Source organism: Miscanthus floridulus, chromosome 18 (genome assembly GCF_019320115.1).
Source record: "Miscanthus floridulus cultivar M001 chromosome 18, ASM1932011v1, whole genome shotgun sequence".
NCBI classification, from domain to species: Eukaryota; Viridiplantae; Streptophyta; class Magnoliopsida; order Poales; family Poaceae; genus Miscanthus; species Miscanthus floridulus.
In genome coordinates this window covers 81,718,459-81,731,488 of record NC_089597.1, presented here as the reverse complement: position 1 = coordinate 81,731,488, position 13,030 = coordinate 81,718,459, and the positions used below count along the sequence as shown (strand labels likewise).

General features: G+C 41.6%; 1 protein-coding gene across 1 annotated transcript; it reads right to left on the bottom strand.

Annotated features, from left to right (window-relative positions):
- Positions 1-909: 909 nt before the first annotated feature.
- LOC136521991 (NAC domain-containing protein 75-like) lies at positions 910-12,422 on the bottom strand. Its single transcript, XM_066515777.1, has 6 exons — positions 12,097-12,422; positions 11,817-12,000; positions 10,437-11,011; positions 2,624-2,914; positions 2,384-2,488; positions 910-1,217 (listed from the first exon to the last, which is right to left on the bottom strand). The coding sequence occupies exons 1-6, from the start codon at positions 12,232-12,234 to the stop codon at positions 1,128-1,130; spliced, it is 1,383 nt and encodes a 460-aa protein (XP_066371874.1). The 5' UTR covers positions 12,235-12,422; the 3' UTR covers positions 910-1,127.
- Between the last annotated feature and the right edge of the window lie 608 nt (positions 12,423-13,030).

Here is a 13,030-nt window from a genome sequence, read left to right as displayed (position 1 = left end):
AACTAAGGGCCTAGATGCTTTCATCGGCTTTTATTCTTTTGCACGTAACAAAATCACAAAAGAATATGGTCACATTTATTCTCTCATGCATAGCATGCAGGAGATTTTTGGAACACCCCATGGAAAAGGAAGATTTTGAATCTAAAGCCATCGCCTTACCTTACAATCTTTATAGTTACCATATGCACAAGGAAATTTTCTTGAAAATGGAATAATTATATCTTGCAGAAATGCAAAAAAAAATGAAATAGTGCCCAAAAAATGGATTCAAATAATTAAAGTAGTTAGAAAATGGGTATCAAATCCCATAACAACATAAGCTGCTTTACAATTGGACCCTTAAGAATTTTGTAAATTATTTTCCCAAAGGAAATTAAATAGCCCCTCAAGTTGCTCTTGCTCAGTATACAACAAAAAGGAATGAAAAAAAAGGAAATGGTGTAAGCAACCCATCAGTGCAAACAAAACTACAACAGGAAAGCAATGAATAATTAGTTGTATATAAAGGTATATATTCTGACTCCGGAGTATTAAACTATGGTAACAACATTTTTTAGGGGGGGGGGGGGGGGGGGGGGTGGGGATGAACCATGCATGATTGTGGTAATGATTTTGCATCGATCACTGTGCACAACCGACGGTTAACTGACCGTTCTCATGTGACGTCACCTTTGTTTTATGTCCCCTTGCTTTCCTTTTCCTGATTCTCTCCCTTTTGCTTTTCCTAAGCCTCCAATATCATCTTTGTCTCTTTAGACATGCATGTAAATTTGAGCACTCAAATGAAACTTCCATCCCGTACGTTATCCATACGCATTGGTTGAAGAGAAAGAAGCATATGAGAGAGAGAGAGAGAGAGAGAGAGAGAGAGAGAGAGAGAGTGGGGCAAAAAAAAAAGCTGGTTTTGTATTTTGTTTTGACGATATAACTTTGCCTTTTGTTTGCTTCTTGGAAGCCAGTCATGCTAAAGTATTGTAAGCCTCTATATGGTACGACGGTTTAGGTTCATATATGATGATCATATCATGGTAGTAATGATGATGTCAGGATCTCTGGTTTGCTTTTGGTTGCCTCTCCAGGGTTGGCTGCATGCAAGTCAAGGTGGTGGAAGGGATGTTGCTGCTCTTCTACCCATGATGATCCTGGCTGTCAGATGGCCAGAAGGATGGGTACGGCCATCTTGTGCTCTCCTTGTTACCACCTGAACCAGATGCTTCCTGTAGGCAAAAAAAGAGACGTAGAAATAGAAATAAATGTTATATGGAAGGTTCAACTTCTTCTCGAAACAAAGAAAAAAATGTATATAGTAATACTACCGCCGATAATAGTAAATTGTTCTTAATGTGTGTCCTTGATCTATTTTAGCTTTGATTACACATTTTTGTACCCTCTTAGGCTTACAAAAAGTGACACTTTTCGAATTCAAAATGATCCCTGAAATACATATGGGTAGTAGGTTTTACTTTTTTGGTTTATTCAATTTAACATAAGAATGAACGATCATTTAATTTATTTTTTAAAGAATTTAACATGCTATTTTTATATAATCAAAACACCATTTGTGACCAATGCACATATAATTTGTATATGAACATCCAGATTTTTACAATATAGGGGCAGATAAAGTACACATATACTAAATATTACTGAGGGTAGTATCTAATTTTGTGAAGTTTTTGACAAATGGTTTGCTAATTTCTTTCATAGACTTGGATAGAGACAGTAACACTTCCTTGTGCCCGTAGGAGTTTCACGTATTGTCTGAATATAGGTACAATTATGCTAGCTGAGCGTAGCTAGCTAAGATTGTTAATAGGTTCCTTATGGAGTCTTCCCTTTAAGGCCTTGTTTAGTTCGCGAAAATTTTTGGAAAATGGTACTGTAGCATTTTCGTTGTTATTTGGCAATTAGTGTCCAATCATAGTCTAATTAGGCTTAAAAGATTCGTCTCGTGAATTTTGTCTAAACTGTATAATTAGTTTTATTTTTTATTTATATTTAATGCTTCATGCATGCGTCCAAAGATTCGATGTGACGGGGAATCTTGAAAAAATTTGCAAAATGGAAGGGAACTAAACAGCACCTAAGTTGAACTCTCCAACTCTCGGCAAAGGTACTTGTAAGTTGTCTAATTATTTTTCATTTTAGTGGCAACATGCCAGCCGACATTGCCAAACCTGGTGTGGTTACTTTGTTTAATAATCTCCATATCTACACTAGTCACTCATAAGCATTCGTAAGAGCCTGTGTGCGTGTGCATATGTGATGTCTACGTCCACACTATGTTGTGAAAAAAGGTAAACGACACCAGTGATATAAAGAAGAAATAAATATGCTTCCATCAATTTTGAGAGCCATTTTTTATATGTGTGTGTATGCTTACCCCTCTTTTGGACCTCCTTGAAGTACATCCCATGATCACCGCTTCGAGCCCAGCAGTTGACCGTCCATCAAAATTTTGAGGTTGTTGGTGTATCTGCTCGTCCCCCTAGTTCATTTAATCAAAAATCAAATCAAATAATAGGATCAATAATATTCACTAAACAATAACATCAATTGTCACTAATGTGAAAATGTAACATTGATCATGATTTTTTTTTACTATATTATGCCAATCTACCACCTGCTGATGACGACGATAAGTCGTGCCATGTCCATATGCATCTGGATGTTGAAGTACGGCAGAACCATGGTGAACCACCGGCGACGAGGTGATCATCGTGGTGATAGGCTCCGCTGGTGTGTTGATGTGGAATGCTGCTGCAGCTGCAGCCATGCGCTGTCGTTGCTCCTGGTTGCCAAATTGATGCTGGTGAAGATTATGCTCCTGGTGAAGGTTAGGATGCCCTGCATGCACTTCCTCATCATCCCTCACCGAAACCTGAACTGATGCTCCCACGTCCACCTGTGTACACTTTGTTCATATTAATATTTTCAAACTATAATTAGTAATTTTCTACAGATTACTTTTGCCAATCTAGGTTGTCTTAATTATTGACATATCAAATCAGATAAAAAATACCAAACAGTAGGAAAAACTAGAGGTCATCATCAATATATCATATTACCAATAGCATGTTAAAGACATTCAAAGTTTTTTTTTTATACTTTTATTTTTATTAGACGAACAGATGTTAAAATATTATTCAAATTCTTCAAAAGTTCAAATAATATGAAAATGTAGATATAAGCGGAAGTAAATCCAAATGCAACCAAAATTGGTAACAATCAATCGACTTTTGATTTGGCTTGAATTCTTTTTCTATCGACAATTCAACTAGAGTATAGCAAGAAATTCAGTAACCTAACTAGGGGTGAATTATTTTCCAATCAGGAAAATTCCCATATGGTCTGATCTTATGGAAATAAACTAAATGTTGTTACAATTCATAACCTTGTGCACGTTGGGAAATGCTCTTTTACAATGAACATAGACACATAGTGCTAACTTTATGGTTCATGTTCTATTCATACTGATTGTAAATATTTTAGGAGAAATTCATGGGCAGACAGTTGATGGAGTATTTAATATAATTAGGTCATGTTTGAATTAGCTAAACTATAAAAATTGCAGCTATTAAAAATCTTGCTAATAAAACACCGGGGGAGGGGGGTTCCAATCACTCGGCTTATATATAGGTAACTATGGATCATTTGCACACCTACCAGCGCGAGTAGGTTTGGGCGGTTCGCAGTGGCTGTGCTAGAACCTGAGGCAATTCCCGACCAATCTAGATGTTATTATTGGCAATAGATATTTCCAATTGATCTTTCAGGTTGAACCTTACTTGCCAAATATTGGGTTGCGAAGCATTTGGAGCACCCAAGATGATGGGAACGGTGATCAATGGGGCAGCAAAGGACACTGCAATAAGAGAGCCACAAAATAATGGAGGTAATTCTTACTTCAGATGCAAGTGGGGGAACTGCAGGGAATAATAGCATAAAAGGGAAAGAAGTCAATGTCCCTGAGGCACAGATTGGATATAGATTTCTCTGAGGATGATTTGTTAGGCGAGGAGAATGAACTAAGTGAGACGGCACGTGATTTTGTAGGAGTGAAAAGGGGTCACTCGGTGAATGTGAAGAGTGCTACATCTGTGGCAGGCCATTTTGCGCCAGGACTCTTACTGCAGCGGCCTTCACATTTAGTTAGGCCGGGCGGGCAGCAGGGCATGGTGGATCAGCCGAAGGTGCAGGAGAAGGGTCGGCTTCAGGCAGTGCAATGAGCCAAAAGCAACATCCTACAGAGGAGTTCATGGCACAGAATGCAGGTGCAACCGTGGGTTCAGGCCTTGATTCACAGCAAAGTTTCAAGCAGCCGTCTTTCATGATTGAGGAACAAGTGCAGGTTTTAGTGGGACAGTCCGATGGGGCAGCAGGAGGGATTGCAGATGGTGCTCAACACCTTGGGGCCCTTCTTGATGCCAAGTTAGAAGCCGGAGTCCTCAGCTGATGGTGGGGCACACAAAAGAATTGGGGAGTGTCATGACATTGGCGGTTCTATCAGATGGTGAGCTTACCCCAGTGCGGCGCGGCAAGCGGAATGCGGGCGTGGCTGATGTTGACTCTCTTGAGAAAGCAGAAAAAAGGGTTGCCATCAAGAACCTTGAGGAAAATGAAGGTAATGCAAAAATAAATTCATTTTGTTCTTTTTCTAAACATTCGTATTGAGCAAACTAAAGGGAGTGGGGATCAGTTTGGGTGACAATGAAAATTTAACTCTTGGGTCTGTAACGTTAATCAAGAGGTAGAAAAAGAAAGGATGAAACCTTCTAATCTCTTTAATTACACATGACAACGAAATTGATTCTGAGGAGGATGACATTGATCCTGACCTCCTCCACTATCAGTCGACTCTGTGGTGACTTGACGGAGGAGGTGATGGCGATAATAGTGCGGGCCTTGATGGGAGGTACGTGTTGATGTACCCATCAAGGTGGCAAAGAGTAGGAAGAAAAAAGAAACTCCTCAATAAGAAGGTAGCTGCAAAGAAAAAATTGTTCCAATGAAAGGTGTGTTACGGAATTGTAGAGGGTCTGCGTGACCTGGCTAAACATACTTTTTAAATGATGTGGCCCGAAGATAATAAACTTGATTTTATAGCTCTATCAGAAACCAACAGAAATAACTTTCTCGGACTCATGTCTGGAAAATTTCTGTGCGGGGCTGATTTTGTTTGGCATTGGCGGTGCCCCCTGGGTATGTCCGGGGGATGCTAATGGAAATAAATCAAGGATGTTTTGAAGTTGAAAATATTATCGATGGTGACTACCATATCAAGTTTGTCTTAACAAACAAAGTAGATGGTTTCGATGGGCCCTCTTGTCTGTATATGGCGCAGCATAAGAGAAGCACAAAGAACACTTTCTATCAGAGCTAGTACGAGCGTGTACTAGCTGTGGAGATCTACCTTTCTTAGTAGGGGGATATTTCAATATAATCAGGAACCCGTCAAAAAAAACAACTCAATATATAATAATAAGTGGCCACTTTTGTTTAATGCTATTATTGAAATATTGAATTTAAGAGAATTAGAGATGATGGGTAGAAAATACACGTGGGCTAATTATGCAGAGGTTCCAACTCATGAAAAGTTGGACCGCATCTTGGTAACAACAGAGTGGGAACAAAAAATTCTGCTTGCTTCTATTCAGGCACTCACCCGGGAAATCTCATATCACACACCCGCTTTTGCTAGATGGAGGGGAACCCTCTCACAGAGGCAACGTTAGGAATGTTTAAATTCGAGTTAGGGTGGCTAACAAGGGATGGTTTCTTTGAGTTAGTGAAGGAGGTTTGGGAGTCTGAGAATAGGGGTAGATCACCCATGGAACGGTGGCTAAATAAGAGTAGAAGATTGTGACGGTTCCTTAGAGGATGGGCTAGGAATTTGGCCCACCAAAAACAAATGGCTTAAATCAGAACTGTTGGCTAAGATAGATGTGTTTGATAGAAAGGCAGAGACTAATTTGTTGTCACCTCAAGAGGAGGAACTTAGACATCATCTTAAAGAGCAATTAACTAAGTTGCTCAGAGAGGAGGAGATATATTAGCTCCAACGATCAAAAGCAACAAAGTTATTGCAAGGGGATGATAATACTAAGTATTTTCATATGGTGGCAAATGGGAGACACAGGAAAACAAAAATTGTATAGCTAGAACAGGAAGAAGGAATTATTGTAGGGGACACAACTTGAAAGATTATATAACTTAGTACTATAAAAGATTGTTTGGACCTCATGTACATAATTCTTTCTCATTGAGACTTTGAGGCATGACATACCTCAAGTGTCGGTGGAGGAGAATGAAGTATTGGTGGCTCCATTCAGTGAGGAGGAGGTTAAAGTGACAGTCTTTGATATGGAACATAACAAGGCATCTGGTCCGAATGGCTTTCTCACTGAATTTTATCAATTCTTTTGGGAGGTTGTGAAGACGATGATTTGATGAGCCTCTTTTATGAATTCCATGCTAGGAGATTGCCTATTCATAGTTTAAACTTTGGGGTAATTACTTTATTGCCTAAGATCTCTGATGCAATTCGGATACAACAATATAGTCCTATTTGTATCTTAAATGTGAGCTTTAAGATTTTTACGAAAGTGCTAAATAATAGAATTTTGAAAGTAGCTGAAAAGCTGATAGGACTGTCTCAAACGGCCTTTGTTTCGGGTCGCTATATAATGGAAGGAGTTGTGATTTTACATGAAACTATTCATGAGTTGCATAGGAAAAAACAAAATGGTGTCATCTTAAAGCTAGACTTTGAGAAAGCATATGATAAGCTAAAGTGGCCTTTCATACAGCAAGTCCTCAGGATGAAAGGATTCTCACCAACTTGGTGTGAATGGATTTCAAAAGTCATGTCTAGAGGGAGTGTTGCAATAAAGGTCAATGGTAATTTAGGCCATTATTTCCAAACAAGGAAAGGAGTCACTAGTAGAGAAACGACTTTTGATCCACTTCAAAATTTGGCTTTAGTTCCGGTATTTTTCGCGCCCTGGACTAGAGAAACCTTTAGTCCCGGTTGGTAGCTCCAACCGGGACTAAAGGTCCCTGCCCAACGGTTACCGAGGTGTGTCAGAGGCACGTTAGTGCGAGAATCTTTAGTCCCGGTTTAAGACATGAACCCAGACTAAAAGTGTGACTTTTAGTCCCGGTTTGAGACATGAACCTGGACTAAAGGTACCTTTAGTCCCGGTTTATATCTCAAACCCAGACTAAAGGTGTCTCCAAACTGAATTTAAAAGAAAAGCGTATCTTATCAAAGTTAGATGTGTGGTGGTAGGTGAGATGGTAATGCGTGCAAGAGCTGAAGTGGGAGGTCGTAGGTTCGAATCTCCACAGTTGCAACTTTTTTTACCCAATAAACATCTCTACTCCCGGTTGGAGGAACCGGGACTAAAAATCAAGACCTTTAGTCCCGGTTCCAAAACCGGGATTAAAGGAGGGTTGAGAACCGGGACTAAAGCCCTTTTCTCTACTAGTGAGTGTGTTAGGGAGATCCGTTATCTCCAATATTTTTTAATACAGTGGTTGATATGTTGGCTATCCTTATTTCTCGAGCAAAAGAAGCTGAACAAATTGAAGGTGTTGTTCCGCATCTGGTAGAGGACGGACTCTCGGTCCTTCAATACCCAGATGACACTATTAAATTTATGGATAATAATCTAGAGAGGGCCAAAAACATGAAGCTCTTGCTCTATGCTTTTGAGCAGTTATCAGGGCTAAAGATCAATTTTCATAAAAGTGAATTGTTTTGCTTTGGAGCAGCTAAAGCTAATCAAAATGAGTATGCTCAAATCTTTGGGTGTAATGTAGGGTCGTTACCCTTTAGATACCTAGGAATTTCTATGCACCATAGAAAGCTCATGAATAGGGACTGGAAACATGTTGAGGAAAGATTTCAAAAGAGACTAAGCTATTGGAGGAGTAAGATGTTGTCGGTAGGTGGGAGGCTTGTCCTAATTAACTCTGTTCTAAGCAGTCTTCCCATGTTCATGATATCCTTTTTTGAGATACCTAGAGGGGTTTTGAAAAAGTTGGACTATTTTAGATCTCGTTTTTTTGACAGAGTGATGAACACAAGAAAAATATAGATTGACGAAATAGGAGGTAGTTTGTACACCCAAAGACCAAGGAGGGTTGGGAGTCTTAAATTTAGATGTTCACAATAAGTGTCTCCTAAGAAAATGGCTTTTTAAACTAATTAATGGAAATGGGGTCTGGCAGTAATTACTTACGAATAAATATTTAAGGGACAAAACCTTAACACAGGTTCATTACATGCCCGGAGATTCTCCGTTTTGGACTGGCCTCATGAAGGTCAAGGGAGAGTTCCTCTCGATGGGTAAGTTTGATCTAGGTGATGGGTCTCAAGTGCATTTTGGGAGGATTCGTGGATAAGACCGTGCCCTCTAAAATCGCTCTTCCCTACACTATATAACATTGTGAGAAGAAAAAGTGCAACTGTAAGGTCAGTGTTGGCTACGACGCCATTAAATGTAGCCTTCAGGAGATCTCTGATGGGTACGAATTTGCGAGCATGGCATGAAGTGGTGGCCATGGTTGTAGATGTACAACTAACGAACCAGATAGATCGCTTTGTGTGGGGGCTACATCACAATGGGAGAACCAGAGAGACCGCTTTGTGTGGGGGCTACATCACAATGGGATGTACTCCGTCAACTCCATGTACAGAACTTTGTTAGGAACACAAGCTATACCGTATAGTACTTTAATCTGGAAACTTAAACTACCTCTCAAAATCAAAGTTTTCATGTGGTACTTGTACAAGGGAGTAATTTTAACAAAAGATAATTTGGCGAGGCGACAGTGGCAAAGAGATAGGAGGTGTTGTTTCTGTTCTTCAAATGAGTCCATGCAATTTACTCTTTGACTGTCATTATGCTAAATTCATGTGGAGAATTGTTCAGGTTTCCTTTAATCTAGTACCTCCAACTAGTGTACACAATTTGTTTACAGGTTGGTTGGATGGGGTAAATAGGAAACTGAAATCTCAAATTCTTGTGGGTGCAAGTGCTATATGTTGGGCGATTTGGTTAACTCTGAATGACATTGTGTTTGACAAGATCCTAGCACCATCTTATTTACAGGTTATCTTCAGGGGGACTTACTGGGCCAGGTCCTGGTCCCTACTACAGAAGGAGGAGGATCGCCACTCGATGAAGATGGGATGTAGATCTATTGAGACAATTGCGATGGAGGTGTTTGCTAGATACGGCTAGCGATCCAGCAACAGACTTGCTTTTTAGTTGTGTTTTTTTAAAGCTTGTGTTTTCACTGTGGCTCAAAACTTTGTTTTTGAGATTCCCTGGACCGTTTTATTCTTGTCTGTAATAAGGAACAGCTATATGCATTGATCGATGCCGAAGTTGGGATATTAATGTATTCCCTTTTCTAAAAAAAATTATTTGTTACCGTTAGCTGGTTGAGGCAGATAATAGATTATTAATTGCTAGTTGGGTTGTAGCCGAGCAATAAGCCGACCTGTTTAGATCAGCTACAACTGTTTTATTGGACATCGGTAGATAGGGAAGGTGGCCCAATTAGGAAAGTAGATTACGTGTTGAGCTAATTTTGGAGATACTACGGTCTGATATTATACTACTATCTCAGTCAAGGTTGATTGCTTTTTTTAAGGAAAAAATATGCCATCGTACAGCACTCCAGAATTTGATAGTGCACAATGGAGTACTTGTATAGAGCTTTCTTGTCAACTTTATTCTTGTTTCAACAAAATAAATTACATGGAAATAATTGGCTATTAATTACTTCTGCATCTCATTGGTCAGACACGCCCATCAATTTTAGGTGAGACCTTAGCTCAGTTCTCAATCCTCTAGCTAATCCTGCAGAAATTTTTCTCACCCTACACCATTCATTGATCGGACCAAGCTGAAAGCACATTTGCATTGAAAACGTACACCCTCCCAAAACAAAAGGATCACATCCTATTTCTACCACATATCCTCAGAAGTGACATTATTTGTGAAGGCACAAAAAAAGCTGCATCACTAGCTGAAAGAGCGTCGTCTGACATCTATATAAGCTAAGACTAATGTGAGTATGATTTTATGATTTTTCCTGCTTTCTTGAAGATATATGGAATCTGTACTTGCCTATATTTATCTTAATTAAACACGAGTTGAATAATTAACAGCTAGCTATTCAAATGTTAAATGCTAGACGAAACTACACAGAAACAGTAACCGACGTGTGGTGGGTAAGTGCGCTTGCCTAGCTACTAGTAAGATTCAATACATCCAAGTCAAGATCTGACCCAGTCCTCACTGGCCAGTCACTTCCTCTCTTTTTGATTTGGCAAGCTTAATGCAAGGAAAAGAACTCAACAGAATAGTGAGCTAGAGCTAGGCCCTTTAAAACGCAATGGTGCTTGTTAGAAAACTCACCTCCTCGAAGCTGCTCCTGAACTGCGCAAAGTCGAACTCGTCAATGCCAGCAGCGCCGTGGAAGGCACCTGCGACGACTGCGACATCTGGTGGTGGTGCTACCATGCCCTCCGGCACCGGTGGGTCAGCAGCAGCCTCCTCCACTGTGTCAGAGGAGGCGGCGGCGGCGGCGGCAGGCTCCGCCCCACCGCCACACTGCCTCGGCTGCGTCTGGTAGAAGATCTTGGACACGACGAGCTCGCCCTCGCGCTCCTCCTCTTTGTCGCCCAGGTGGTACTGGTGCATCACCCAGTTGGTCTTGTCCGGCTTGCGGTTCTTGCCGAAGTTGGTGTAGAGCACCAGGATCTTCTTGCACCCACGCTGCTGGCCGGCGACCACCACCGGCCGCGTCTTGCCGGTCTTGTGCCACCGCGTCTCGCTCCGCTGCTGCTGTTGTTGCTGCGCAGGCAGGGCGGAGGAGGACGATGAGGCCTCGGCGGCCCGCGACTGAATCTTGCGGCGCTTGCGAGTGCCGGTGGTGTAAGCCTTGGATGGCCGGTGGAAGAAGTGCCTGCTCCGGCCGTCCTTTGTCAAACCTGCATGCATGACCATGGATAGACGATCGGGATGCATGTCAGCGTGCATGCATGAATATGTATGTAGGTACAAATGCATAGACCTTCAGTGTCAGAGCTGGCTGGCCAACAGATGGTCTGTTTGGTTGTTTCACTTTGGGACAAGGGGAGGGATGATGATGCAAGCAGCCATTGGCTGTTGGAGGATATAACAACCTTGAGAGGGTGACAAAACCTAACTTTGGAAGATAGGGGCAGATCCCATGTCACGTTTCATTCTAGAGAGGGAGGAGGAGAGAGTGATGCGCTACAACAAAACATTAATGTCGTACATGAAGATTCAGTACTAGAAGATTTGTATGGGCAATATATCTTTTTCTTCATATAGACAGTGTGCGTCAATATGCAAATCTACACCATTAATAATGTGCACAATAAATAAATAGGAATTATACGTGTATATATGGTGAATGAGAATTATACGCGTATATTAAGCAACATTTAAGTATATATAACAAATTAATGCAGAAATAGCAAAGTGTAAAATACTTGAAACGTAACGAAAAAGATGGAAAACTGAAACTGCTTTAAATTGAAATGGGGAAAAACAGCAAACGCAAAACTAAAAGACAAAACCATTGTATCCAAAGAAAGGAAGAGGAAAATTCTTTCATCAAGAACAATGAGATATATAGGGGAACAAAAGAAGAATCCCCTCTTGAAGAAATTGGCATCATCACCACATATATATACATACTGAGATCAATAATAATCCATGGAATGGAACTGTGCTGATGATCAATTTAGCTAAAATTAATTGGATCACCTGGCAGTCTCTCAGGATGGGTGTAGCATATGCCGTCCTCCCCCTCAATGGTGGGTATGAACTCATCGATCAGAGGGTGCGACGGCGCCGCCGCCGAAGCAGCCCGGACCTTGGCCTGCAGGTGCTCAATCAGCTCCTGATCCGTCGGGTCGAACTTGACCCCCGCCGGCAGCCCCACCCAGTCCTACACACACATGCATGCATCGTCACACAGCGAAGCTCATCAATCTACATCAAAACCTAACAAAGTGGTCGCTAGTCGTGCTTGTGAGTGATATACCAGCTTCCGGTCGGTCTTGTGGCCGCACTGTGGGCAGCAGCTCGACTCCGACAGGTACTTCCCATGCTCCTCGATCCTTGAGTCCATGCGGCGGTGGCCGCCACCGCTTCCGGTTGCCGCCGCCGCTGCACCATCCATGGCTGCTCCCTGCAGTTCTCCTTGCTACCAAGAGCCCATATGAGTAGTAGCACCGCACCCTTTACCTTCTCAGCCCGTGCATGATCACATGCAAGTGGTTGACAGGGCTGGAGGAGAGGGAGACGGGATGCACCGCGCTGCCGCCGGAGCCTGGAGAGAACGAGATCGAGAGGAAAGGAATGAAGAGAAGGAAGGAGAGAAGGGGGGTTATGGGGAAGTAATTAAAGATTTGGGGCCAGGAATTCCATGTGCTGATGGCTTTAACTGAAGAAGAGATAGAGAGAGAAAGGAAAAAGGTCACCCATGTACACACGAATCACCTTTGGACACACGCTATACGACTATGCTGTCCCTCGCCCTCCGTCCACCTATCACCACTGCACAATATTTTTTTTACGAACGGCTCCGATTTCTTACAGATATTTTTTTATAGGATTTCTTACAGATATTGCTCACATAAGAAACCGTTTCTAATTAGGATAAGGAGCACCAGTGCACTGCATCTGCCCTTGAAATCGTTTCCCAGTGTTGGTTTTGTTAACTCGACCGCCCTTCGGAATGGATTTCTATGGACGGTTTTCTTAACTCAACTGTCAATGGAAATAGATTGCTATAGGTGGTTTTCTTAATTCAACTGCGCATAGAATTGGAATTCTAGGGGTGGTTTTGTTAACACAACCGCTCTTGGAAATGGATTTGCAGAGATGGTTTTATTATCGCATTCATCTTTGAAAAAGTATTTCCAAGGGCGATTGAAAGCTCGACACTGCAAAGGCCACACCTTAATTTACAATCG

Excerpts from the sequence above, each read along its gene's own strand:
- LOC136521991 (XM_066515777.1), bottom strand. The coding sequence starts at position 12,234 with ATGGATGGTGCAGCGGCGGCGGCAACCGGAAGCGGTGGCGGCCACCGC. Across the intron at positions 11,012-11,816 it reads CCATCCTGAGAGACTGCCAG|GTTTGACAAAGGACGGCCGG; the intron begins GTGATCCAATTA and ends TCATGCATGCAG. Across the intron at positions 2,489-2,623 it reads CTTATCGTCGTCATCAGCAG|GGGGACGAGCAGATACACCA; the intron begins GTGGTAGATTGG and ends TAAATGAACTAG.